The sequence below is a fragment of the Delphinapterus leucas genome, chromosome 7 (assembly GCF_059928025.1).
Source record: "Delphinapterus leucas isolate spDelLeu-1000000601 "Yukka" chromosome 7, BTC_Dleu_Yukka2, whole genome shotgun sequence".
NCBI lineage: Eukaryota > Metazoa > Chordata > Mammalia > Artiodactyla > Monodontidae > Delphinapterus > Delphinapterus leucas.
The window spans coordinates 598566-622150 of NC_143135.1; the positions used below are offsets into that span (position 1 = coordinate 598566).

A 23585-nucleotide genomic window follows, 5' to 3' on the forward strand; every position below is an offset into this window, starting at 1 on the left:
AGGTGGCAGCTTCCCGTTCTGAGCCTCAGCCTGAGCCACAACAGGACAGAGGCCTCCGAGAGGCAGCTCTCCGGCTGGTTCACAGGATGGCATGTCAGTGCCTGGGGCACCGAGAACCCATCCAGCCCAGACAGCCGGCAGGGCTCCTCCCACCCACTGTGGGGATCTCAGAGTTGTCTGTGGAGGGGAGCGGGCTGCTGGCCTTGTGTGCAGCCTGGAAGCTGCTGGCAGCAGTACTGTCAAGACGGGCATCTTTAACCACAGCGGGCACTCTACTCAGGGCTCAGAAAACCTCGAGGTTCTTTAGACACCGGGGAGGAAGAGGTAAAGGGCGTCTGTCCTGAGCCTAAAGGGCGCCCGGAACACCGCTGTGGGGATACCAGCGCCCCCGTGCCCCCAACCCAAGCACTCCCGACATCTGTGCCTTGTGTGGAGCCGAGTGCAAGCCCTGGAGGAAAGCAGCCCCAGGCTGAGCGCTTCCCTGGGGATGGCCCTCCCTCCTCCCAGGCCGTGAGGGCCGCACCCACCCCCAAGCGGCCTCATGCTCGAGGCAGGACACAGGAGCGAGCGGGCAGCGGGGAGCCTCACGGAGCCAGGCCAACTGTCAGGACCTCCTTGTGGTCCTCAAAAACATTTACTGGACGGTTCTTTCCAGAGAGGGAGACCCATGCAGACAGGGCCACGGGTGCGCGGGCCTTGCTTCCAGCTCCCCACACCTCCAGGGAACGCGCCGCGGGCGAGACGCGGCCTGCCGGGCAGGGGTCACTTCTCCAGGGGTGCGTAGTTGAGCAGCTTCTCGATCAGGTCCACGTGGGCCAGCAGCATGCGGCGGCAGCAGTAGCGCTTCAGGCCCAGCGCATCCAGAGCATCCCTGAGGGCGAGGAGAAAGCTGGCTGCAGCCCGTTTGTCCTGGCAGATGGAGGACCTTGCCCCGGCTGGAGCAAGCCCTGCTCAGCTGCCACGGGCTCTGCTCCCCATGTCAGGGAGGGAAACACCTCTCTCATTTCCCAGAGACGCCGCCCGTCACCCTCAAGGCCTCTGGTGTGCAGACAATGCGGTGGCTTGGGAAAGGGGAGGCCAGGTCGGGTGGCCCCTGCTTGGGGCATCCTGGGGAGGGATCCCGTGCAGGCTGCCAGCATTCACTTGCACTCTGGTCATTTCAGCAGCCTCCTTGGAACTTGGCGCAAATATTAAGGCCATCTATCGCTTCCCCGTTCATCCGACACACTTGCACTAAGAGCCTACGCCTCCCTGGCACATCCCGGGACCCAGAGGTTCAAATGTGATGAGGATGGGGCTGTCCACACAGGGGCCCAAGGTCAGACTCTAGTCCAGGGTAGAGACCCCGACAGGCACGGTGGAAACTGCAGTGCTGAGGGTTAGTAAGCACAGAAGAGGGACCCCCACAATAGCCTAATGATGAGGCCTGTGTGGCCAGGGAGCTTGTCCTATGTCCTAAAAAAGCCAGTGAGTCTGCAGTACACGGGGGTGGGCCTAACAGCGGGGAGACGTTAGGGAGCAGGTGGACAGAGGCGGCTGAGGGCTTATTTGCCGTGGAGGTGGCGAGACTCGCCAGGATACCTAGGAGTCCCCAGACGGCAGCAGCTTGACGCCCGACTCCCTCCCCTCCCCAAACTAAGAGGTCGGGGGTGGGGGCGCTTTCCTGAGAGCGGGTCCGGAGAACAGGGATGGAAAAGACTCCGAGACTGAAAGCTCCCCCGCCCAGGGTCACCTGGAATCTGATGTGAGTAGCCCCCGCCCTGCAGACTGGGACCTCCCGACACCGGCCCGACACACCGACCCCGCGGGCCGGCCCCGGCCCCCCAGGCCCCTCAGGCCGGGACCCACCCCCCATGCCCCGCAGGCTGGCGGCCCGGGGAGCGCTTCCCGACCACGCTGGAGGCCCTCCCAGGCCGGCCCGGCGCCTCACCCCTCGGTGTACTCGGCCTGCAGCAGCCCCAGGTAGGCCTCCCACTTGTTACCGACGATCTTGCCGCACGTGAAGCAGCGCACAGGGATGATCATGGCGGCACCGGAGCAGCCAGCTGCCAAACTCCTTGATCCTGCGGCGCTTCCGCCCTCGGCTCCGGCCCCGCCCTGGGCGCGCCCATGGCGCGGGGGGTGCCCGGCCGTCCGCCCGCCCTGGTGCAGTTGCCGTCCGCTTCCCTCCGCGACGAGTTTCCGAGGCCCGTGCGGCCGCGGCAGGAGCAGGCGGCGCCCCCCGCCTGCCACTTTGGTACATCCCGGCCTACGGCGTCCGGGCGGGGCCGTAAGGGCCCGGCGGCGGCGTTCGCGTTTCTCGTGTCCGCATGACTGACAGCTGCGCGACGAGCTGACTGCCCGCAGGTATAGCGCCCCCGGCGGGGATGCAGTCCGGGTCCCGCGGCCCGCGCGCCCGAGCCGGGCCCAGGCCCAAGCCGAGCCGGCGCGAATTTCAGGCCCCGAGCGCAGAGCACGAGCCGAGTCTCAGCAACAAGTTGCGGGCCGGGCCGGGGCGCGGCGACCCCGCTGCGGGCGAGGAGAGCGGCTGACCGGCGGCCAGTGGGGACCAGGAAGGGGGGAGGGTCTCTCCATCTGGAGCCGCTGCCCGTGGACACCCGGGGGTCTTTGCGCTGAGTTTGGAGGACCCTCGGAGTCGCCGCCCAGCCCGATCGCCCGCACAGTAACGGTCCCGGCCCGGTAGTTGCCCGTATCCCTGACGGCGGGAGGGCGCGGTGCGAGTGACCCGGCGGGTGGCGGGCTCAGCCGGCCGCTCCAACCCCCAGCGCCGCTTCGGTCCGCTTCGCCCCTGTCCCTCCTGCCTTCTTCCCGGGGGAGGGGCTGCGAGGGGGTGCGGGATGGGGCTGGCTGCACCCGTCCCAGGCCAGGCTCTGATGAGTCGGGCGCCTGCGATCTGGGAGCGTCGGATCTCTGAGGACCGGAGGGTGGTCAGGGGGTCGTCGTGGAAGTGGTGTCCTTTGAGCTGAGGCTTGACAAGGGATCCCGAGTGTGTGTGAGGGAGCAGGACAGATACCGGCAAAGGGGACCCATGGGCTGAGGCCTGGAGGCTGTACCTGTGGGACAGAGTAGGTGTCGGAGCTGGAGGTGATGGAGCAGGGGCCATGAAGGATTTAAAGGGAGGGGAGGCTGTGTCTCTGGAGATGGCCTGGGGTGAGCCCCCTGATCCTGTGGCTGTGTGCCATGAGAAGCAGGGAAGTCTCCCTGGAGGAGGTGAGCTTTGGGCTGAGGAAGGTGGATGTGTCTCACAGTGACCCCTGTAACTTAGGCACCTATGCAGAGTCTGGGCACATTTGCTGGTCTGGGGCATCTGGATTTCTGGTTGGGGTGGGTGGGGCCTGACAGTCCTCTCAGGGTGGGTGACGGAGTCGGGATTTAGTTGAGGGGCAGGGAGATGGGGGTCCCCAGTGTCCTGAAGAGGTTGATCAGAGCTTCTGCCCGCCTGAAGTCTGGGCCCTGAGAGCCTCCCCAGTGACGTTTGCCATCCCCCACCCTGCCACGTGCGGAGCCACGAGCAGAGGCCACCTCCCTGCCCAATGCCCCCCCTTCCCAGGCTGACAGGACACATCCTGTCCCCGGCGGGGGCAGGGGCCTTGAGTCACAGTGGCCTGGGGTTGGAGCTGGGCTCAGCTGTAGAGGCTGCCGCACCTGTGGAGGTGAGGGAAACAGGGGAGGGATCTGGGATGCCATCTGGGTAGCTCTTCGGGAACGGGAGCGGGTGTGGGCAGAAGGCTTCCTGGAGGAGGGGCCCATGGTCTGCCTCATCCTGCTCTGGCCCCAGAAGTTGTTTACTCCCAGAGACTGAGGGGCCCGAGAGCCAAGTTGACATTCCTGGAATTCTGAGAGCTGTGTGTAGATTGGGGGAGTCTCCTCCCTCCAGCTCCCTGATTTCCCAGGAGAGGCTGTGGGGAGCAGTGTGGCTGCCTGTGTGCAGGTGCCCTACACACATGTGCACAGAGGCCCCTTGGGGCACTTGACCCTCCGTCTCCACTCTGCCCTGGCTCAGGCCTGGTCAGGCTAGACCTGAGGACCCAGGGGAGCCTCAGAGGTCAGCCCTGCCCCCTGCTCAGCTGGCCCCCTCGTGTGTGTGTTGGGGGGGCAGGCTGGGGCGTGGGCCTGGCTCTCCTCAGGGTGGGCAGGGGCAGGAGGGTGCCCCGGGAGCCCAACACACAGGGTCAGGGGGAGCGGGGCCAGGCCTGCCTGCAGGGGCAGTGGGGTGTGAGCACAGATGTGACCCAGACCTTTGGGAAGGGCCGGAGGTGGGGCAGGGAGAGTGAGGCGCTGGTTTTCCGAGAATGGGGTGTCCTGCCCCCAGGGGCGGGGGCACAGGGAGGGAGGGCTGTGCTCACATGTGGTTTGGAACCCAAGAGCCCTGTTTCCTGCTAGAGGAGGGTCACTTCAGGGCAGGCAGGGGACAAGGGGAAATCAGCGATTGAAGTTTTAGCTGCAGACAGCCTCTGGCCCTGAGTGTTGTCCTGGAAACAGGCTGGGAGTCAGCTGACCCTGGCCCCTGGTCCTGGATCACAGCCTCCGCTTCCCCATCTGTGAAGCGTGGGTGGAGCCAGACGCTGCCCAGCTGGAGGGTCCCCATACTGGCTGTGTGGGCCTGGGGGTCCCAGGCTCAGCCCGGAGCCCCGGCTGCCTTGGGTAGACTCGTGCTCACGCGGTGGGGTGAGCGGGGTGCTCGGACGCTTCCCCAGGGTCCGACGAGGTCGCCCGCCTGCAGCATCTACGGTAACCCTCTGGGCCCCAGCCCCCGGGGTGGTATTCGAGAGTGGTGGTATTTGCAGGCATGCTTGAGGCTGAGCTGGCCCAGCCTAATGACCCTGTGGACAGGCCGGGCCCATGGCCTTTGGGAACGTGGTCATGTGATTTTCTGCCAGCCTGGCCCCACATGGGGCTCCCCGAGGGCACCGCTCAGGAGGGGGCGGGTGGGGTGTCAGTGCTGAGGTGGGGCACGTACACTGTGGGCACCGGAGAAGGGTGCTCCCGGGGCCTGGGGGCGGTGGGAGCAGCAGACTGGCAGGGGACGGCCCTGAGCTTGGGGTTGGCCTCGGTGGGCCCAGGGAAAGCCTGGGGCCCCTCCGCGGCCTCTTCCTCGGGGACCCCTCCCCTGGAGGGTGTGTCTCCCAGCCCCAGGGGCTGCAGCTTGGGTGGGGGGAGGCGGGAGGGGGTGCGGGCCTGGGTGGGCTCTGGGGCCTGCGGGGGTCGGAGTGGCAGCAGGAAGGCCAACACCGCGCGGCTTGTGCTGCCCGCTGGGGTGTGTGCTCCGGGCCGGGCCCTGCTGCCGTCCACCCCCGGCCTCCAAGGCCTCCGGGGCAAGCTCTGTTTTGGCGTTCGGGGAGGTCCTTCTCTGAGTTAGACCCTGGTCTGGCCAGGTAGGCACCACGACCTCTGTGTGGCTCGCGCTCCCCCAGATCCCTGCCTGTCCCCGCCCTGGGGCCCCGGGGAATTCAGAAGGCCCAGCCTAGGGCTGGACGGCTGCGGGAGTGTCTGTCACGGGCTTCTCATTCAGCCCGCATCCTGACTGCCGGCTGCACGTGCCATTCCGGGGGACACAGGCATGTCTGAACCTGTGCTCTAAGGAAGCCCAGAGCAGGGTGTGGGGCAAGGAGGCTTCCTGGAGGAGAAGGCTGGGCCTGGGTGAGGGACAGGGCCAGCCCGGTGCTGTCGGGCCCTGCACCCATACCCTGACCACAGGCTTGTGGCTGGGCTGCCCAGGATGGGGCTGGGGGCCCCGGACTCATGGAGGGGCATTGTGGGGGCCAGGAGGCAGGGAGGTTATTCATGGAGGGTCCAGGGGTGCCTCTGGGGTGGGGGCCAGGAGGGGTGCTGGTGGAGCTGCCCAGTAGGGCCTGACGCCCGGGTCTGGGGGTGCAGGGTGTGCAGACGCAGCCTTAGGCCTGGAGGGGTGGTGGCCTGCGATGCGTGGTCTTTTGCTTCTGCGGTGTGGCTATGGGCTTTGGGCCCCTCAGCTCCTGGGCAGGGGGTTCATCAAAGAACACGGGAGGGGCGCGTCCCTCCCACTCATTGCCCTCAATGTATCACTGGGCCTGAAACCCCTCCACGGACGTGTCTTCCCCGGGCACAGCGGTTGCTGGGGGGGTGGTCCCGGGCCCTGGGCCCACGTGCCTCCTCGCCCCACCGTGGTGGGTGCTGTTCGTCCCCCTAAATGAAGGGACAGGTCTCACGTTGCCGGGGCCTCCATCCGCTCAGTGGCTTCATGTCTGCCCCAGGTGTGGGTTTGAGTGGACCGGCTGGCAGTGGGCTGCCCACGAGGGCATGGCTGTGACGGGGTGGGCATGTGCCAGTGTGGCTGTCCCCTCCTGCCCCTGGGCCGCTGGAAAGACATCTGCTCCACCCTCAGGCTTCAAGGAGCCTCTGGTCTGAGGGGTGAGGTGTGATGGGCTGGGCGTGTGAGCTTGCTCCCCCCCCCACCCCCCGCCGCAATCCCTGGCTGGTAGGGGAGGACAGAATCCCCCTTTGAGCGCCAACGGCAGATTCACAGCCCCGTGTGAGTCATCGCCTGTTGGCTCCCTGGGGAGAGCGTAAGGCTGGTGGCTCATGGCATCTGTCTGCTGGGAACCCAGGAGGGCGTGGGGTGCAGGGCACCTCAGAATGAGTGGACAATGCCGGCGGGTCTCAGGGCTCCAGGACCGCTGGGGGCTGGACGGCCCTCAGTCCGTGTGTGTGTCCCTGACTCTGAACATGTGTCTTCTCTGTGTGCATGTCCGCATGTGGGTACTCCTGTGTCTGCCAGGGCATCTCAGAGGACTGAGTGACCGGAGGGTGGGGTGCAGCCCCCTGGTCTGGGCCACTGGTTGGTGCTCTGGCCCCCCGAGTCTGAGTGCACCGCCACCCAGCCCCCAGCTGCCCCTGCAGGGACCCGGTCCTGAGTGGAGAGCCCCTCAGAGGCTGGGAGTGAGGTGCAGCACGGCCTCCATTCTGCCTGTCTTCCTTCCACAGAGCTCCGGCTTTGGCCTTGCTGACTGCTCACCTGCCGCCTGGCCAGCCTTCAGGGGCGTCGGGCACCACCTACCTTCTTCCCTGCCACAAGCCCAGGTACGTCGCGGCCCGTGGGGCAGCGGGGGCAGCGCTGGGTGGCCTCCTGGTCTCCCCCACGCCTGGCCCAAGGGCCTTGCTGGCTGGATACTCTCCTGGTCCCGGGACAGACCGAGGCTGAGCCAGCCAGCTGTCACCCTCTCAGCATGTCTCACCGGGGTCCCCTTGCTGGAGGAACGGCTGGACTTTGAGGACAGGGTCCCTGGGGGCTGGGAAGCACCCCACTGGTGGCCTTGATGTGCTCACGTCCTCATTGCCATTGTCCCTGGCATCCTTGGTGGTTTTCTGGTTTAATCTCAGCTCAGACTCACAGGCTCACCTGGGGTGATGGGTGCAGGTTTTAGAAACAGGAGAGGGCTTGGCAGGAGTTCTGGGGGCGTTGGCATGGTGTTGGCTGAGTGAGGCTGGGGAGAGGGCAGCCTGGGTGCTGGGCCCCATCGTGGGAACCCAGGCCACCCTTCCACCCCCGCCCTGAGCTGCAGTGTGATGAAGCGGAGGACGGGCAACGGGGGGAGGACCCCACCCTTGTCCTCAGAGGCCCTGCCCTGTGACCAGGCTGGGGAGACAGACATGTCCTTCAGCCCTCGTCAGCTCTCCTGTGTCCAGTGTGCATAGTGAGCGCAGGCCCTCTCGTGCGTTGCGACTCTCGGGGCCCTGAGTGTCCATCCCTGGCTTGGGTGTGTGGGGCTGGCTGAGCTGGGCCAAGGGAAAGATAGCAAGATGCTGCTGGAGTTCCCCAGGATCTCCAGGGGTCACCGGCTGCCACTTGCTCTCTGGGCAGAGCTGCGGCCAGTGGTCTCTACAGGGCCCAGATGGGGGCCCTGCAAGGCTCACTTCTCCACTGGGCCCCTGGTGCGTGGTCACTGTTGTATCCCTTTCCAGGGGTCCAGACACGCCAAAGAATCCTTGGCGGAGAACAGGGTGGAGGGACTGTGGGAAGCCCCAGGCTGACTGGCACGTGGGCAGGGCAGGGATGCTGGGGCTCTCCTGTCCCCACTCCCTACCAGGGCCAGCTGGGCTCAGGGAGGATCTTGCAAGGACACTGCCCTGGGGCTTGAGCTGCAGTTCTCCTCAGAGCCCGCCAGGGCAGCGCAGGGCTGGTGCAGTGGTCCTCAGGGCCCCGCAGGGCTGCCAGACCTCACTGGGCCCCCAGCCCAGCAGACGTCCCCCAGACATGCTACCTCGGGCACCTCTCACTCTCTCAGTCTGTCACTTTGTCACTGACGGGCCTCCCCCCACCCCCACCTTCCTCCTCCTTCTTATTCCCTGACTTCTTTTCCTCTCTTCTCCCATCTGAGTTCTGCTGACCTTGGGCGAGTCCTTCCCTCTTTGGACTTTAGTTTTTGGGACCATCCGATGGTGTGGACGCCACCAGTGGGCGGCCTCAGTGACTGGGAAGACCCAGTCCAGGGTGCGGGCTGCATCCAGGCCTGTGGCCACTCTCCCCCAAGCCTGGCTCCCCTGCTGAGCTGAGAGGCCCAGGGCAGATGGGGAGGAGGCATCTGGGCCCCATGCTGAGGTCCTCCCCACACAGCCCAGGGCCTCCACCAATGGGTGGGCTGTGGAGGCACAGCTGAGGGGAGTCTCCCCACCTCTGACTTCTAGGCTGCGCCTGGTGTGTGTCTGTCTAAACGGCAGCACGTGTGCACACCACACCGCCAGTGCAAGGGGCCTTGGAGCATCATGTGTCCCTGTCACCTGGCTTGTGTGGATGTGTCTGGGAGGGCCTGGTGCCAAATGAAGTTCAGGGCCTCTTGGTCAAAAATCACGGAGAGGGCTTCCCTGGTGGCGCAGTGGTTGAGGGTCCGCCTGCTGATGCAGGGGACACAGGTTCGTGCCCCGGTCCGGGAGGATCCCACGTACCATGGAGCGGCTGGGCCCGTGAGCCATGGCTGCTGAGCCTGCGCGTCCGGAGCCTGTGCTCCGCAATGGGAGAGGCCACGACAGTAAGAAGCTCCCGTACCACAAAAAAAAAAAAAAAACAAAACATGGAGAATTTCGACAGTGGCAGCAGAGCGTCCAACCAGAGAGGGGTCCTGTGTGACATGTATCACGGACACATGTCACATGCCGGTGAGGCTGGGCCTGCTCCCTGCCCAGGGAGATGGGACCATGGCAGGACAGGGGGGCCTGCGTGAGCTCTGGGCCTGGAGTGGGCCGCCAGCCTTGCATGCGGCCTGTCTCTGGGTGCCCAGTGATGACTCCTGCACTCCTGTGTGTCCGGCCCCTCCCTTTAAGTCTGAAAACCTCCCCTCATGCCTTACAGAGTGACCTACCCTCTGGGCACCCAGGGTGCCCCAGAGCAGCCTCCCCGCTTGTTCTCCCTCGCCCTGGCCCCTCTGAGGGGCTTGTCCTTCAAACCGCAACTCTGCTCCCTCTCCCAGGACCGCCCACCAGGTTGGATCCCCCAGGCTGACCCCTGTCCTATGTGAGCTGCGGGAGCTTTGGGGTCCCCGCGCAGCGCTCAGCCCAGGGTGGGCCGCTGGAGAGTGTGCACCCCCGGTGGGTTCCAGCTGCATTCCCCGCGCTACTTCGATCTGGGCCAGGGGCCCGGGCCGGAGATGCCGCTAGTCGCCACCAGACAGCAACTGGGTCACCCCTCATTTGTATAGCGCTTTGCGTTTCGCTTGCGGTCGGAGGCCTCAGAGCCCGGCCGGCATTGGGGTCCTGGCGCGCTGCGGCTTCTGGGCAAGGCCCGGGCCGTCGCACCCGGGCCTGAGAGCTGCTTGGACGCCCGACCCCAGTTCCCTACCGCGCTTCCCGGGCCGGACGGGGAAGGGGAGGGGAGCGAGGGACGCAGGCGCGGACCGAGGGCCGAGGGCGGCGCGGGGGCACCGTCCCGGGGCTGCGATTGGCCGGCGCGGGGCGGAGCGGTCGGATCTGAGGGGCGGGGCGGAGAGGCGGGGAGGGGGTCCGCGCGGGGGCGGGGCCTTCGAGGATTGGCGGGCAGGCGGGCGGGCGGGCGAACGCGGGGCGGGGCCGGGGCCGGGGCCGGGGCTGCGGCGGGCCGGCCGGTGTCCCGGGCCCGCCGCGGGTCCGAGCGGAGCGCCGCGCCCGGTGCCACCGCGGGCCGGGGCGCGGAGCGTGGGACGGCCCCGGCGGCTCCGCGCGATGCGCCGCTCGAGCACGGACGAGTCCACGTACCGGCGCAGCCCGTCGCCGCCGGGCAAGGAGCCGGGCTTCGCGCGCGGCGGCCCCTTCTTTGGCCTGCACGCCAACCCTGGCCCCAAGGCGGCCCAGGCGCGCTACACGTCGCCCAAGGGCAGCAAGTACGTGGTCTTCTACTTGGACCTGTCCTTCATCTTCCTCCTAGAGCTGAAGCGCTGCAGCATGGCGCGCGGCTGCCTGCAGGGCGTCAAGTACCTCATGTTCGCCTTCAACCTGCTCTTCTGGGTGAGTGGCGGCGGGGCCCCGGGGTCGCTGCTCGCGCTGGAATGGGGGGGACACCCGCGACGCGGACTGGGGGGTGTGCCTGGGGTCGCCGGGGGCCAGGGCTGGACCGGCCCCTGGGGAGTGTTTCCGGTGCCGCTGGGGTCCGCCGGGCCTCTGCCCTGTGGGCGGCCGCCCCGCGTCCTCTCCCCTCTCTGTCTCTTCCTGAGACCGGCCGTGTCCCGCACCTGCCGCAGGTCGGGATGGGGCCCTGCGCCTGGCCTCTACCGGGTGTGAGCTCCTGTCCGTGCGCTGAGCCGCTGGTGCCTTCCCCTCCCGCCCCTTCCCTCCCTCTTCGTGGGCGCAGACCATGTCCTTTCTGCACTCGCCTCCCCTGCAGACCGGCCTTCCTGGCTCCAGGGACCGCACTTGGGGAGGGGCTGGGCAGGGGGTAGGGGAGACGGTCCCCAGCCTCCCGAAGCAGGGAAGGGAGAGGGTGTATGTGGGTGAGCTCTCCGGCTGGACCAGATCTTGGGCGGGATGAGGAGTCGGCGGGAGACCGGGGCTTTCATAACTTTCGCTGAGGTGGGTTGGGTTTGCTCAGAGGAGGTGCCTGTGTCCAGGGTAGAGGTATTGGTGCTACAGGGTGGCCCCTGTCCCCCCAAACTGGAGGACACAGTTGCCACCCAGACCCAAAGGGCAGGGAGGGTGTTGGGCTCGGGCTGTGGCAGGTGTCACACCTGAGCAACTAGAGCATGCCTGGCCAGGCCTGGGCCCCACTGGCTGGGTTGGGGGAGGGTTGGTGGAGAGCTGATGCCAAGGTCACTTTCTGCTCCCACCCTTCTGCCACAACTGGGAATGAGGGGGCGTGGTTTTCTCGCCTGCCTGGGCTCTGGACCCCAGAAGGAGGCTGTCAATTGTAAGCTCATTTGCATGAGGTCCAGTTAAGGCGAAATGCTCAGAAACCGGGGCTGCATTTCTGCACATCCCTTCTCTCCTGGACTCTGGCCTGGGAAGTGGGAGGGTTGCTGGGAGGCGTGGGCAGCCTGGGGGGCTCCTGCCCCAGTTGCCCCCTCCCGAGGCAGTCACCCGAAGAGTTGTTCTCTGCAAGGGGCTCCTGGGAGGGGCAAGGCCCGGGCCCAGAGCGGAGGAGCCCCCTGAGAGGCCAGGAGCCAGAGGCAGAGGTGGGTACAGCTGGAGCTGTGTCCAGGCATGTGCAGAGGCGACTGTTTTCTCTTGGCGGGGGACATTGACCAGATGCAGTGGGCACAGGTGTAGTGAGCAGTGAGCTGCTGGCAGGGTCAGTGTGCCTTAGGCAGTGTGACAGAAGGCTGCAGGTGACAGTGGGACCAGAGCTGGCAGCCGTAGGTGTGATGGTGGTGAGCAGTGAGGGTGGTGGACTGACTGGGGGATGGGCAGTGGGTGTGGGGGATGGTCCCAGGTGGTGGGCAGGACCTGCTTCTCCCCTTCCCTGACCTCCCCAGTGACCCGGGTACCTGTTTGCCTGGTAAACGAGAGGGGGCCCCTCGAGGGGGCCTGTGCTCTGAGAGCAGCCCACCCTTATGGGCCCCCAGGCTGAACTGCATCTGCCCTGTGAACCCTGAAGGAGCCTCCGTACCAGCTGCAGGGCGGACACACTCCACTGATTCCTGCCGTGGATGACGTCCTCATCGCAGGAAAGAACAATTCAGGAACCCCCTGGGATCCCCTCCTGGGCTAGAAAATCCAGTTCCCTTTTATTATCCAATTACACTCCCCAGCCAAGCAAACTGGGCCCCTGCCAGTGTGCTGTCTTGGCCTCTCCACACCCCACCTTGGTGCCCAGAGGGGTTCGAGGCCTGGGGGTCAGAGAGGGGGCCCATGGGAAACACGCCGAGGCCGGGGTGGTGAGCATGGTCGGGGGGCTGGCGGGACATCCTTCCCCCGGGCCCTGCGCAGCTGTCAACTAGGCCCTTGCTGCTGGTGACAGAGGCTGCAGGTGGGTGGGGTGGGGCTAGAGCACCCCTTCCCCCAGAGCCTGGCTCGTTGGCTGTCTGGGGGTGCGGAGTCCCCGCAGGAGGGGTGGGTTTCCCGCCCCCACCATCTCCCACTTGGGAGGAGCTGAGGGGAGGTGGGAGTGAGGATTGCGGCCCATGGACCTGCTTGGAGGCCAAGAGGCAGTGACCTCCCCGTGGCTTCCTCCTGCCCCCCAGCCCGTGCTGGGCACCCCTCTCCTTCAGGAGTCACCTCAGAGCCCCCATTGTCCATAGGCAGATCCCCCGCAAGGCCCTGTCACCCACACCTGGCCCCATTGGGCACCTGCACGCCTGGCAGGTCTCCCTTCCCAGGCCTAAGCTCGCCTCCTCCAGCAACGCCAGCCCGCCCCTCCCCCTCTGTCCCCAGTGCGGGGCAGCGCCCCCGGCTGAGGATGGGGGAGGGGCGGGCTCTGAAGTTAGTTGACTCTGTGCTCCGTTTTTGTGGGGTTTTCCCTGGGGGCTTCTGGATGGGGACTGGAAGGGCAGGGTTGAGGCCTCCAGCCTCAGGTACCACTGGCGCTGGAAAGCATCACCCATCTGTACTGGGGTGGATCTGCCTGGTCCTGCGTGGCCTGTGGGTCATTGGCCCATCTCGGGAGAGGAAACACGCTTGCCCGTTGTCACCAGGGATTGCAGCTCGGGTGCCCTGAGACAGGGAGCCAAGAAGGTGCCGGCGGGCAGCAGGGGGCGCCCAGGGGAGGAGAGGCCCCGGTGCCGACCGACCCCCAGACCTCCACCTGCCCTCCTGCGGCATCCAGGCCCTCACAGGGCAGGGACAGCTCCACTGGGGACACAGCTGCCCTCCTGCAGGCGTGCACAGGTGGTGGGCAGCTTAGGGCCAGGGTCCTTGAGTCAGGGGTGTCTCCTGGTGAGTAGGGCTGTGTGCGGGGGTGGGGGCTGAGCAGCCCCCTGGGGCGCTCTCCCTCCCCCTCTCCAGCTCTGGGTGGGTGCTCGGGGCTCCCCCAGGGGCAGTTTCTGTGGCCCCAGGGGCGGTCTTGTTGGTCTGGGGGCGGTCCTGGGCAGAGGTAGGGCTGGCTCTGAAAGGGGAAGGTGCTTCTGGGCCCCCCTGGCCGGGGGGCCGCACCCAGGCCTCAGCCGTGCAGCCCAACCCGCACCTGCCCAGCTGAGGGCCCGGCTCCCTGCTTCCCTGGCAGGCGCACCTCCTGATCTTGCATCTGGGCCCCTCCCTGCTCCGCCTCCCGCTGCAGTGTGGCCAGGGTCTGTCTATTTGGCTGGGCTGGGGGTTGAGCCCTGCCTGCCGCCCAGGCTTCTGGGCAAGTCCTGCCCTCCTGGGGTCCTCAGTTTCCCCAGCAGCACCACAGGGGGGGCCTTGGTTTTCCCCTTTGATGAGCTACAGACCGAGGCCTGGTCTGCTGTCGCTGGCCTCTGGGCAAGACGCCCTGAGACTGGTGGAAGATGCTGGCAAAGGGCTGTGCAGGGCTGTGGGAACACCTCCCCCAGCCCCGCCGCAGTCAGGGAAACAGGCACGTGCAGGGTGCCCTGCCGGAGGTCCCGGCGCAGGGCCGGGGGCCTGCAGACCTCAGACCCCGTGACTCCCTTGGCCCCAGCCTTTTGGAGGTGCTGAGGGCGTCTGTGTGTTCTGGCTCTGGTTTCTTCCTGCAAGAGGCTGGGGCAGGGCAGTGGGGGTCCTGCTGCCTGGGGACCCCGAGCCGGGGTGGGTGGGCAGCCCGAAGCGGGGGTCCTTGGCCGTCCTGGTCAGGTCAGGGGTCAGTACGCCACAAGATGTCGGTCCTGCGTGAGCATCCGCTTCTGAATCGTCCTGCTCCCATTAGGGAGTTGCTGGCAGCAGGTGGTCGGGGGCCCTGGGAGTTCTGTCTGGGGCAGAGAGGTGTGGCCTCAGCCACTAAGCAGGGCCGGGGGCAGGGGAGAGGCCTGGGGGCCCGGTTGCACCTCGCCATCGTAGGCCCTGCCCCCTGTCTGCTCCCCGGCTGCCCTGAGGCACCGCTCCTCCTCCTTGGACACCAGCCTCAGGGGGTCCCTGGTCCGCGGGGCCACCTCCCTGATGGGCTGGAGCCTGGGGGGATGTGGGGCTCGCTGGAGCTTAAGGAAGCCGATGACAGTCAGCTGCATAGATGTCAGTGGGCAGCTTGAGGAGCTGTCACCTGGGGAACGGCATCCAGCCAGGATGCTCCCTGAGCCCTTGCATTCAGTCCCCCCAGCCCCGGCCTTGGGCCCTTGCAGACCTCACTTCTGGCACAGGGGATACATTTTGCCATTCTTGAACTTCGTAGAGAGGTGTTCTCCCCGTCTCCTGTGGCTGTTCTTGGCTGGGAGGGGCGTGTCACCCCACCATGCCCGGCCCCCACCCCAAGATTGTGCAGGCTGCCGGGGGAGGGGCTTCTGGACACAGGCTTGGCCCCTGTGGGCACCCAGCCCTCCACCCCGTTCCAAGGACCTGGCCAGCTGCCCAGCCATCTGCCACTCTGCCACCCTGAGCCATGTGGCTGGAGGGGCAGCAGTGGAGGGCCGGCTGGCACCCTCCCCACATGGGCCTCACCAAGTGGCCCCACCTGTCAAGACCTAGGCCAGCCCCCAGAATGTGTGGACAAGAAGAGAGACAGCAGGAAGTGGGGAGGATATGCCAGGCAATGGGCTGGGTTCCGGTGGGGACAGGTGGGCAGGGTGTGCGCCCCAGGTGTGTGCGAGAGAGACAGGGAGGCCCCGGCGACTGCAGGGCTGGGACGGGGGACCCCGGTGGGCGGGCTGGGCTCGTCTCCCAGGCTGTCGTGGGCTTGGGGTCTGCTCCTGGGCCCCGCCTGGGCCTCTGTCTGGCCCAGGCAGCGATGAGCGGGGCTGGGGATGTGCAGCGTGGGACACGGGGAGGGTGGGGATGGCCCCACTGCTGACGTCCCGGCCACCGTGTCCTGGGAGGGACCTGGAGCGCCCAGCCTTCCCCGGACTTCAGCCCCACTTGTCCTGAGTTTGATGTCCTGTCTGGGTCCAACAGGGCCCATCTTCTCCTGTACTTGGAGACTGTAATCTTCCTGCCAAAATGTTTTAAAAGCTGCCTACGCAGATTTCAAAATTACAGGTAGTTTTATTAGCCACGTGCATGCGTCCCGTGAGTGCTGGGCTTCTGGTGACTGTGGATGTGCTGGAACAAGGGGGCGCCTGGGGCTTCGGGGCAGCGTGTCGGTGATGTGTGTGCGTGTTGTGGGTGAAACTGTGTGATGGTGAGGGACGTGGGCTGTGTGTCCGCGTCACAGTGCGTGTGACAGCAGCACCTGGGTGACAGCCGGCGGGTGTCTCTCCTGCCACCTCGGAGCTGGAGGTGAGGATGCTTTGTGGAGTCTTAATTGAAGAAATCTTGTTTCCACCAAGGCTGGGGGCAGCGCCCAGCTCCTCCAGGATACCCCCGACCCGGATGCCCCCCCCCCACCGCCTCCACAGCGACTTTGCTGTGGTATCCTCCCCGTGCCCTTCCACGCGTCCCCACGGGGCCAGGGAGCTCGGAGGGGCTCATTTTCCTGCTGACTGGAGCCATCCGCGCTGCCCTTGAAGGCAGAGCCAGCTGGGCAGCCCTTTGGTTTTAAATAACAATTCTCCTCTCTGCTCAGAGGCAGCCCCACCCACCCCGCTGGGGCCCTGGCCTGGGGGCTCAGCCCGGAGACGTAACCCTCCCAGAGGGGGCGCTGCTGGGCTCTGCAGGGGACGGACGTGTGTGGGCTGGGCGAGGGCCCAGGACAGCCTGGCCGGTCGCTGTTTCCTGCAGCCAGAGTGGCCCGACTTCAGCTCCCTCCAAGGGGAGGCTGCCCCCACGCTCGCCCTCCCTGGCCTCTGCCCCAGGGTCCCTCCCCTGCCCCAGTCCCGGCCAGAGGCCAGGGGAGCCCTCTGCCTGCGCAGGTCTGCAAGGGCCCCGCTGGCTGCTCCCAGCTCAGCCTTCCCCCCGGCGTCCTTGGAGAGCTCCCCGTTCCTCACCTGCAGGTCGGGTGGGAGGGTTGAGGGAGCCAGCACGTGTCCCAGCCTCTCTGTGTCCCATCACGGCACCCCCTGGGCAGGTGTGGGTGCCCAGAGGCGCTGGTGGCCAGCCTTGCTCCCTCATGGTGGCCTTGCCAGCGGTCAGCACCGTGGACAGCTCTGTCCCCGCACCACTGGCCGGGGCCTGCCACACGGGGGTCATCCCCATCCCACAGGTGAGGGCACACACATCTCCGTACAGCCAGCAGACCCCACCATACCTGGAGCTGTGCCCAAGCCCAGCTCTGCGGTGAGGCTGGATCCTCTGGGCCGTCACCCGCTGCCAGTGCCCCCAGCCCGGCTGCTGGCCCCCCCAACGCCCCCCACCCCACCCCCGGGCACACGCCCGGAGCTGCAGCCCCCACCCCACCCCGAGGAGGGCTCAGATGGGATGCAGGCCAGGGCACGAGAGCCCTGTCCTGTCTGGGATGCTTAGCGCTGCCACCCAGGCCCCACCCTCAGCCAGGAGCATTCAGAGTGGGTGGTTTATAATTTTTAGACAGAAGCTCTTGTTTTTGGTGGAAGGTGCAAAGAGGGATGGGGTGGGGGTCAGAGAGGAGCCCTGTGTTTGCCCTAAGCTGACCGGACCCCCACTGGGGCTCTCCTGGCCTGCTTAGCCAGCTCCGGGCGAGGCCCAGAGGGACCTTAGACGCCAGCGGGAGGCCTGGGCCAGAGCCGCGGGCGCGCCCACCCCTCAGGGACCCCGCGGCTGCTGCTGCTATTGGGCTGGGAGCTGCACCACCGCCCCCCGCCCCATAATTGCGGTCTCTTGCCGGCCCGGCTTCACGCACGGTGTGTGCTCCCCGGTGGGTTAGTGAGAGCGGAGCAGCGTCCCCCATCCCCACCCCTGTAGCCAGGGCTGCCTGCTGGTGGGGGTGGGGTGAGTACACGAGGGGAGGCCCACGGGGAGGCGGAAGCCTCCTCAGGCAGGGGTCTCAGGGCCCATCCGGCCTGAGTCTGGGGTGGGGGGTCCCTGCCAGGGTCAAGGCCAGATGTCGAGGAGGCTTCTGGGCCCGGGGGGTGCGGGGCCCCATGTGATGCCCAGTTTTGAGTGGGGCAGGGCCCCCAGGGCTGCCAGCCCGTAGGCATCAGTCCCCAGGTGGTCTCCCAAAGCCCAGGTTGCTGTAGGTCCAGGGGTCGGTCAGCCATGTGTGGGGGCCGCCCGCCCGCGGCCCAGCCCTGGACACGTGCTCCCGTTTCATCTGGAGACGACCCAGAGGCTCAAGAGTCCCGGAGGCTGGAGCCACAGCGCCCTCGGCGGCTGCGCTGGCTCGCCCCTGCCCCCCGCCCCCCCCAGGCCAAGACCCGTCCCCGGATTCATCACCGCCTGCCCTTCTCTGCCTCTTCCTCCTGTCTCAATCGATTTTTGTAATAATGAGCAATTACGGAGTTCAATAAAAGCTCCAGTGGTCGAGGGGAGGGGGCCAGGGAGCGGGCCGGCAGGAGCTCCAGGGACTGCATCTCCTAGGGAAGAGCTGGGGCCGAGGGTGTGTGTGGGGGTATCCAGCCCCTGTAACAGGACGAGACTGGGAGGTCAGCAGGGCAGCGAGGGTGCCCGGGCTCGGCCACAGGAATCTGGTGGGCTGCTCACCTCCTGCCCCCCTGTCCCTTTCGCCCTGTCCTGGGCCCAGCTGGGAGGCTGCGGCATCCTCGGTGTCGGCATCTGGCTGGCGGCCACCCAGGGGAACTTCGCCACCCTGTCCTCCTCCTTCCCGTCCCTGTCAGCCGCCAACCTGCTTATTGTCACCGGCACCTTTGTGATGGCCATCGGCTTTGTGGGCTGCATCGGGGCCATCAAGGAGAACAAATGCCTTCTGCTCACTGTGAGTCCGGGGGGAGGGGCATGCCGGGCAGGACGCGGTGGGGGGGGGTGCGGTGCTCGGGGGAGGCCTCCCCTGAGGGACACAGACACAGACACAGACACACACACACACACGTGTGCCGGGCAGGGCCCCTCCAGCTGATACTGGGCCTGTTTCCTCCAAGACCCCCTCTCCCACGACTCCCTCTCCAGCTCCTGTCCCAGCCCTCTTGGTCCCCCAGGACCCTCAGCTTTGGAGACGGATTTAGAGGCGGGAATGTTAATCACAGATAATGGAGGAAAATGATCCCTGGGCCGGGCTCCCTACCTATCAGTGTGCCCAGCACAGAGGCCTCTGGCTGTCACCCAGGTCCTAAATCACCTGCTTCAAATGGGGCTTTCGTCACGGGTGGGGCCTCCAGAGGGTCTCAGAGGGCACGTCCCCCATCTGTGCAGCTTCCGCAAGTGTCCAGCACATGCCAGATGTTCCCGTCAGGGCTTGGACCCCTCGGAGCAGTGGGTAGGGTGTGGCTTCGGCCCCTTGGATGAAGGAGGAAGCTGGGGCGCGGGGGGGGCCCTGACCCTGGCCTTTCCCACGGGGTGACTTGGAGTTCGGAGGCTGGTGCCTGCTGGGGCAGCGTGGGCCCAGGTTGAGGGGGAACAAGATCGGGCACCCCAGGAGAGGACCGGGCCCGCTCCCCTGGCCCTGTCCCTTCTCCCCACTCTGTTCAGGGGCCCCATGGGGCCAGTGGGGCTTCAAAGAGCGGTGTGCCCCACTTATCCTGGCTTCTGGCCCTGCCCCCCGCCCTCCTTTCTGGGGGAGCAACGTGGCGGGAAAGGAGGTGCCGGCAGGCTCCACTGCTCAGCCTGGTTGTGGCGTCAGGGCTGTGCCTCTGTGGGTGCCCGAGTGGAGTCTGCCACTCTGTGAGCGGTCTGAGCAGTCAGGGGTCGTGGCTCCTCCAGCTTGGTCCTCCCTGAGTGGGCACTGCCCCCCCAGCTGCCCTGGGGGACGTGACCTGGGGGCTGGGGGGGGTCACTGCAGTTGGATCCACTCCCTGGATGGGGCCTCCCGGGGAGTCCCTCCACCCGGCTGCCCATCACAAGGACACAGACGCGGGCCACACACGTGTGCTTAAAGGTCGAGCGAGAGACGACGGCCCCTGGGATGGAGACGGGAGGGTTCCGAGGGAGGTGGGGCAGGCGCCAGGGGCCTGGCGGTCCCCAGGCTGCAGACCTGGCTGGGGGCGCCTGTCTCAGGTTGGGGGCTGGCCCGCTGAGGCTGTGGCCTCCCAACCTTCAGTTCTTCGTGCTGCTGCTGCTGGTGTTCCTGCTGGAGGCCTCCCTCGCCATCCTCTTCTTCGCCTACACCGACAAGGTACGGCTGCCTCCGCTTCGGGTGTGGGTGTGGGTGCTCCCCCCACCCCCAGCGAGGCCCAGGCGCCGTGGGCGGCAAGGAGGCAGGAAGGGCCGAGAACCCACGCCAGGGACGCCCAGCTCTGCGTGGACAGACACTGGGAGCCGGGCCGTGGGTTTGCTTCTAACTGCAGCCCCAGGAGGCCGGGCCTGGAGGCTCCAGAAAGGTGTCTGAGCTCCCAGGAGGCCCGGGCTGGGTCCCCCACTGTCTCAGCTGCGTGTCAGCTGGAGGGGAAAAAGCTCCCATCCCCCACTCCCCTTCAGTTGCTCACTTACACAAGTGAGGGCTCATTTACGTGTGTTTTATCCTCTGGGTTATACGCCAAGACTGTTATTTTTTGCTCATCCGGTTTGGCTTTGGCGGCTGGAGCTCTCTGTCGGCTCCCGCCCCTTACGTGCCTCTCCGAGCACCTCCCTCCTTTCTGGTGCTAGAAGACGCTCCAGGCCCATCTTGGGGATTCCCCGCCCCAGCCCTGGAATCGGCCGTTTCTCCAGGGAGCCTGGTTCCTTTATTGGAGAACGAATGCTCTTAGGAACCAAGATCTGGGCCCTCTCGGCTGGCAGCACGGAGCCGTGTGGGTTGTAACCGGTGTGCGCAGACACAGCCCCGAAGGTTTCTGTGCCCGTCCGTCTCCATCTGTACGTTAACTAACGTGTCTGACTTGGATCCCGTGCTCGGCACCACGGGAGGCCCAGGGAGACCTTGGGGCAAAGGCCAGAGCCTGGTGGCACTTCTGGGAGGAGGTGACCGCAGGGAGGGGGACAAAAGGCACAGGGGGCCGGGGCGGGCCGGGGTCTGGACGAGGCAGGTGGAGCTGGCCACAGGGTGGCCCTGCTGTCCTGCAGATCGACAGGTATGCACAGCGGGACCTGAAAAAGGGCCTACACCTGTATGGCACCCCGGGTAACGTGGGCCTCACCAACGCCTGGAGCATCATCCAGACAGACGTGAGTCGGGGTGTGGCCGGGCGTGTAGGCGGGGGGCATGGCCGGGGCAGGGACGTGTCCCCCTCCGGCGCACCGTCCCTGCTCACCTCTCCCACAGTTCCGCTGCTGCGGGGTCTCCAACTACACTGATTGGTTCGAGGTCTACAACGCCACGCGCGTGCCGGACTCCTGCTGCCTGGAGTTCAGCGAGAGCTGCGGGTTGCACGCGCCCGGCACCTGGTGGAAGGCGGTGAGCCTGGCCCCGGGACTGGGGGTGGAGGGCCGGCCTCGCGCCCTTGTGACGCCTGCTCTTCCCGCAGCCGTGTTACGAGACGGTGAAGGTGTGGCTCCAAGAGAACCTGCTGGCCGTGGGTGTCTTCGGGCTGTGCACAGCACTGGTTCAGGTGCGCGGGGACCCGCCCGGCCCGGGCCCCGGCCCCCCAGCATGTGTGTGAAGGCCCTGAGCCCAGGGAACAAAGCAGCAGAGTGTGGGTCCCCAGGCAGAGGTGGGGCTCACAGGGGGACAGTCAGGGACGACGTCCACAGGGAGGTGACCTTGGACGCCTCAGAGGACAGGCTGCCCCGGACTCCTGAGCAGAGGGCCCTGCCGTCTCCGCGTGGACAGAAGCACAGACCGGACGCCTCTACTAAGGGCCCACGTGCCAGCCCCATTCCTGCAGGCCCTACCCAGTGGCCGTGGTGGCTGGTGGTCACAGGACTGCCCAGTGCGGAGTGAAGTGGGCAGCCCAGGCCCTGGTGTGAAGTCCAGCCAGCCCGCCTCTGCTCCCCAACCCCCATGCAAGACCCGAGTGCCAGGACCCTGGGGGTGCAGACAGGGGTCCCAGACAGACACTCCCTAAGGGGTGAGGGGCAGAGGGCAGCTGCCGGGGGCCTAGCCTGGAACCCGTAGGCCCTGAGACCCCCAGCGGAGCCCAGGGTGGCCAAGCCCAACCCAAAGGGAAGGCGGGTCTGGGGCTGAGCCCAAGGGGCCCGTGGGCCCGTGGGGGGCAGGCTCTACCCGAGGCTTCCCCAGGGAAGGGGGCTCCAGGCCACCTGGGAAGCTGTGGTTTGGGGTTGGGGTGCCTGCCGCGGGCTGTCGTCCCTGGAGCAGCCCTGCCCAGCCCCCGCCTCTCCCCACAGATCTTGGGCCTGACCTTTGCCATGACAATGTACTGCCAGGTGGTGAAGGCTGACACCTACTGTGCGTAGGCTGCCAGCTGCCCGCCACCCCTGCTTCGCTGCCGAAGGACGTCGCCCCTGGGGAGATGACCGTGTCCCCACCTGCGTCTCCCGCTACAGGACCTCTCACCAGCCCAGGCATGGGGGCGGGAGGACCGGGCAGCCAGAGCCCCCAGGGCTGCCAGCCAGGCCTGTGAGCGCCGCCGCGCGGCCGGGGCTGCAGTCGGGAGGGGCTTCTGGCGCTTCTTACACCCAGGTACCCTCCAGAGCAGTGTGCTCCCCCGCAGCCCTGTGCAGGGCAGGGGGCTGGGGTGGGAGGCGAGGGACTGACCACTGGTCCTGGTGCTCGAGGCGGGTCTGCAGCCCCGTCCACCCACATTCCACAGCGGGGCCGCGGCCGGCTCTGCGTGCGTCTTAATAAAGTGTGTGGGCAGCAGCCCCCGAGCCGTGTCTCTCACTGCCCTGACCCTGGGGGGGCCACACCAGACAGGCCCCGTGTGGCCGTGGATCCTCCGGCCACCGATACCGGCCTGGTGCCTGGAGTGGGGCTCCAGGATGTGCATGGGCCCAGCGGGGGGAGCTCCCTGGCCAGGTAGACGGTGGCCCCTGCGCCCGCAGAGGATGGCAAGAGAACCTCAGTGAGGCTGGCTCCAAGCCGTGGCAGAGGACAGCCCTGAGCCTCACTGACCCGCCCACGGCCCGTGCTGCGGACACCCCTCTCCCAACGTGGGGTGGCCCCCATCCAGCCTCAGGGCCTCCCCCTCCCCCAGGGGTGTCCTCCCAAAATGGAGCTCAGCTCCATCTTTCCTGTTCTCTTTCTATTCCTGTTTCGTTCCTGGGAACTTTGTCCCTTAAGTATCACTCACGGATTTTGCAAGTAAGTAGGCTGTTGGCAGTGAAGCAGTTGTCACAAGACCCAGAATCAGAGAAACGGTCAAACTGTGTCAAACCACCTCAGAGGTGGGGCGGGGCTTCCTGAGGACAGAGCTGACGGGGAGTGAGGAGGGTGGTGGGTCTGGGGGTCCAGGCTGGGGGGTGGTCCCCTCCCAAGGGCCTCACAAGCTGTGGGGCATCTGACCCACCAAATGGCACCCCATACTCTCAGTTTCCAGCCCATACTCCTGCCGGCCCCGCGGCCCCACCCCCTCTGCATCCTTGCTGTGTGGCAGACCTGCCTGGTGATGCCTAGCCAGGCACTGACCCCGGCACAACCCAGACCACCAGGGTGCCCGGCCCCTCTTGGCCCTTGGACCCCCACCCCACGCCCCACCGGCCTCCCCGGTCCTCACTCCACGGAAGCCACCAGAACGCCGGGGACCGTTCCAGCAGAAGTAACAGAGTCAGCGGTTCACGCACCGAAACCAAACTGTCCTCAGGCACCACAGCAAACAAGCAGGAAGGAAGTGAGCACAGTACAGCCAAGCTGTCCCCCCCGCCCTGCCAGCGCCCTCTGCCCTCTGCCCAGGCCCCCGTTCGCACCTCGCCAGCTCTGCTCGGTGAAAGCCGCTGCTCGCCTGTGCTCGGTCATCCCCGCGCGTCGTGGGGTCCCAGGCCCCTCCCCCCTCGCTGGTTCCCCGTCCTCCAAGCTTCGGCTGAGGAGCCTCCCAGGCACCCGGCATCCGGTCACCCAGCTGGCTCCACACCCCCAGACACCGAGCACGCTGTGGGCCCACAACTGGCCTTGCCCCCTCATGCCCCAACCCCTGCAGACCGCCCCGCACCGCGGCCCAGCGCCCACTCCCAGTGCGACGGCCTCCTGCTCCCCTCCCAACCAGGCCTTTGAAGCTGTGGGGACCGGCCTACAGCCCCGCCCTTGGGACCACAGCCAGGGGTGCGGCAGGCAG

General features: G+C 66.8%; 2 protein-coding genes and 1 pseudogene across 8 annotated transcripts; 1 reads left to right on the forward strand and 2 right to left on the reverse strand.

The window, feature by feature from the left end:
* Nucleotides 1-599: 599 nt before the first annotated feature.
* Nucleotides 600-2251, reverse strand: POLR2L (RNA polymerase II, I and III subunit L). Of its 2 annotated transcripts, none has more exons than XM_089914295.1 (2): nucleotides 1983-2251; nucleotides 600-871 (listed from the first exon to the last, which is right to left on the reverse strand). In XM_089914295.1, exons 1-2 carry the CDS (start codon nucleotides 2240-2242, stop codon nucleotides 763-765), a joined length of 369 nt encoding a protein of 122 aa, XP_089770421.1. In that variant the 5' UTR covers nucleotides 2243-2251; the 3' UTR covers nucleotides 600-762. The 2 variants fall into 2 exon arrangements, with proteins under 2 accessions (XP_089770421.1, XP_022421051.1); XM_022565343.3 differs by having other exon boundaries at nucleotides 1931-2081.
* TSPAN4 (tetraspanin 4) lies at nucleotides 2231-22177 on the forward strand. 6 transcript variants are annotated; one of them, XM_022565341.3, is made up of 9 exons: nucleotides 2231-2346; nucleotides 6964-7059; nucleotides 10373-10452; nucleotides 18053-18244; nucleotides 19523-19597; nucleotides 20482-20583; nucleotides 20681-20812; nucleotides 20883-20966; nucleotides 21703-22177. In XM_022565341.3, the coding sequence occupies exons 3-9, from the start codon at nucleotides 10390-10392 to the stop codon at nucleotides 21769-21771; spliced, it is 717 nt and encodes a 238-aa protein (XP_022421049.1). In that variant the 5' UTR covers nucleotides 2231-2346; nucleotides 6964-7059; nucleotides 10373-10389; the 3' UTR covers nucleotides 21772-22177. The 6 variants fall into 6 exon arrangements, with proteins under 6 accessions (XP_022421049.1, XP_089770420.1, XP_022421045.1 ...); XM_022565337.3 differs by lacking the exon at nucleotides 2231-2346 and adding an exon at nucleotides 2392-2679; XM_022565338.3 differs by lacking the exon at nucleotides 2231-2346 and adding an exon at nucleotides 4373-4731.
* Nucleotides 2249-4588, reverse strand: LOC149748653 (uncharacterized; annotated as a pseudogene).
* Nucleotides 22178-23585: the final 1408 nt, after the last annotated feature.

What these genes read in the sequence shown, in the direction of transcription:
- POLR2L (XM_089914295.1), bottom strand. Translation starts at nt 2,242, where the DNA reads ATGTACCAAAGTGGCAGGCGGGGGGCGCCGCCTGCTCCTGCCGCGGCC. An exon ending in CACGTGCGGCAAGATCGTCG is followed by an intron (nt 872 to 1,982) that starts GTAACAAGTGGG and finishes CCTCGCCCTCAG; the next exon opens with GGATGCTCTGGATGCGCTGG.
- TSPAN4 (XM_022565336.3), top strand. Translation starts at nt 10,171, where the DNA reads ATGCGCCGCTCGAGCACGGACGAGTCCACGTACCGGCGCAGCCCGTCG. An exon ending in CCTTCAACCTGCTCTTCTGG is followed by an intron (nt 10,453 to 18,052) that starts GTGAGTGGCGGC and finishes TCCTGGGCCCAG; the next exon opens with CTGGGAGGCTGCGGCATCCT. An exon ending in TCTTCGCCTACACCGACAAG is followed by an intron (nt 19,598 to 20,481) that starts GTACGGCTGCCT and finishes GCTGTCCTGCAG; the next exon opens with ATCGACAGGTATGCACAGCG.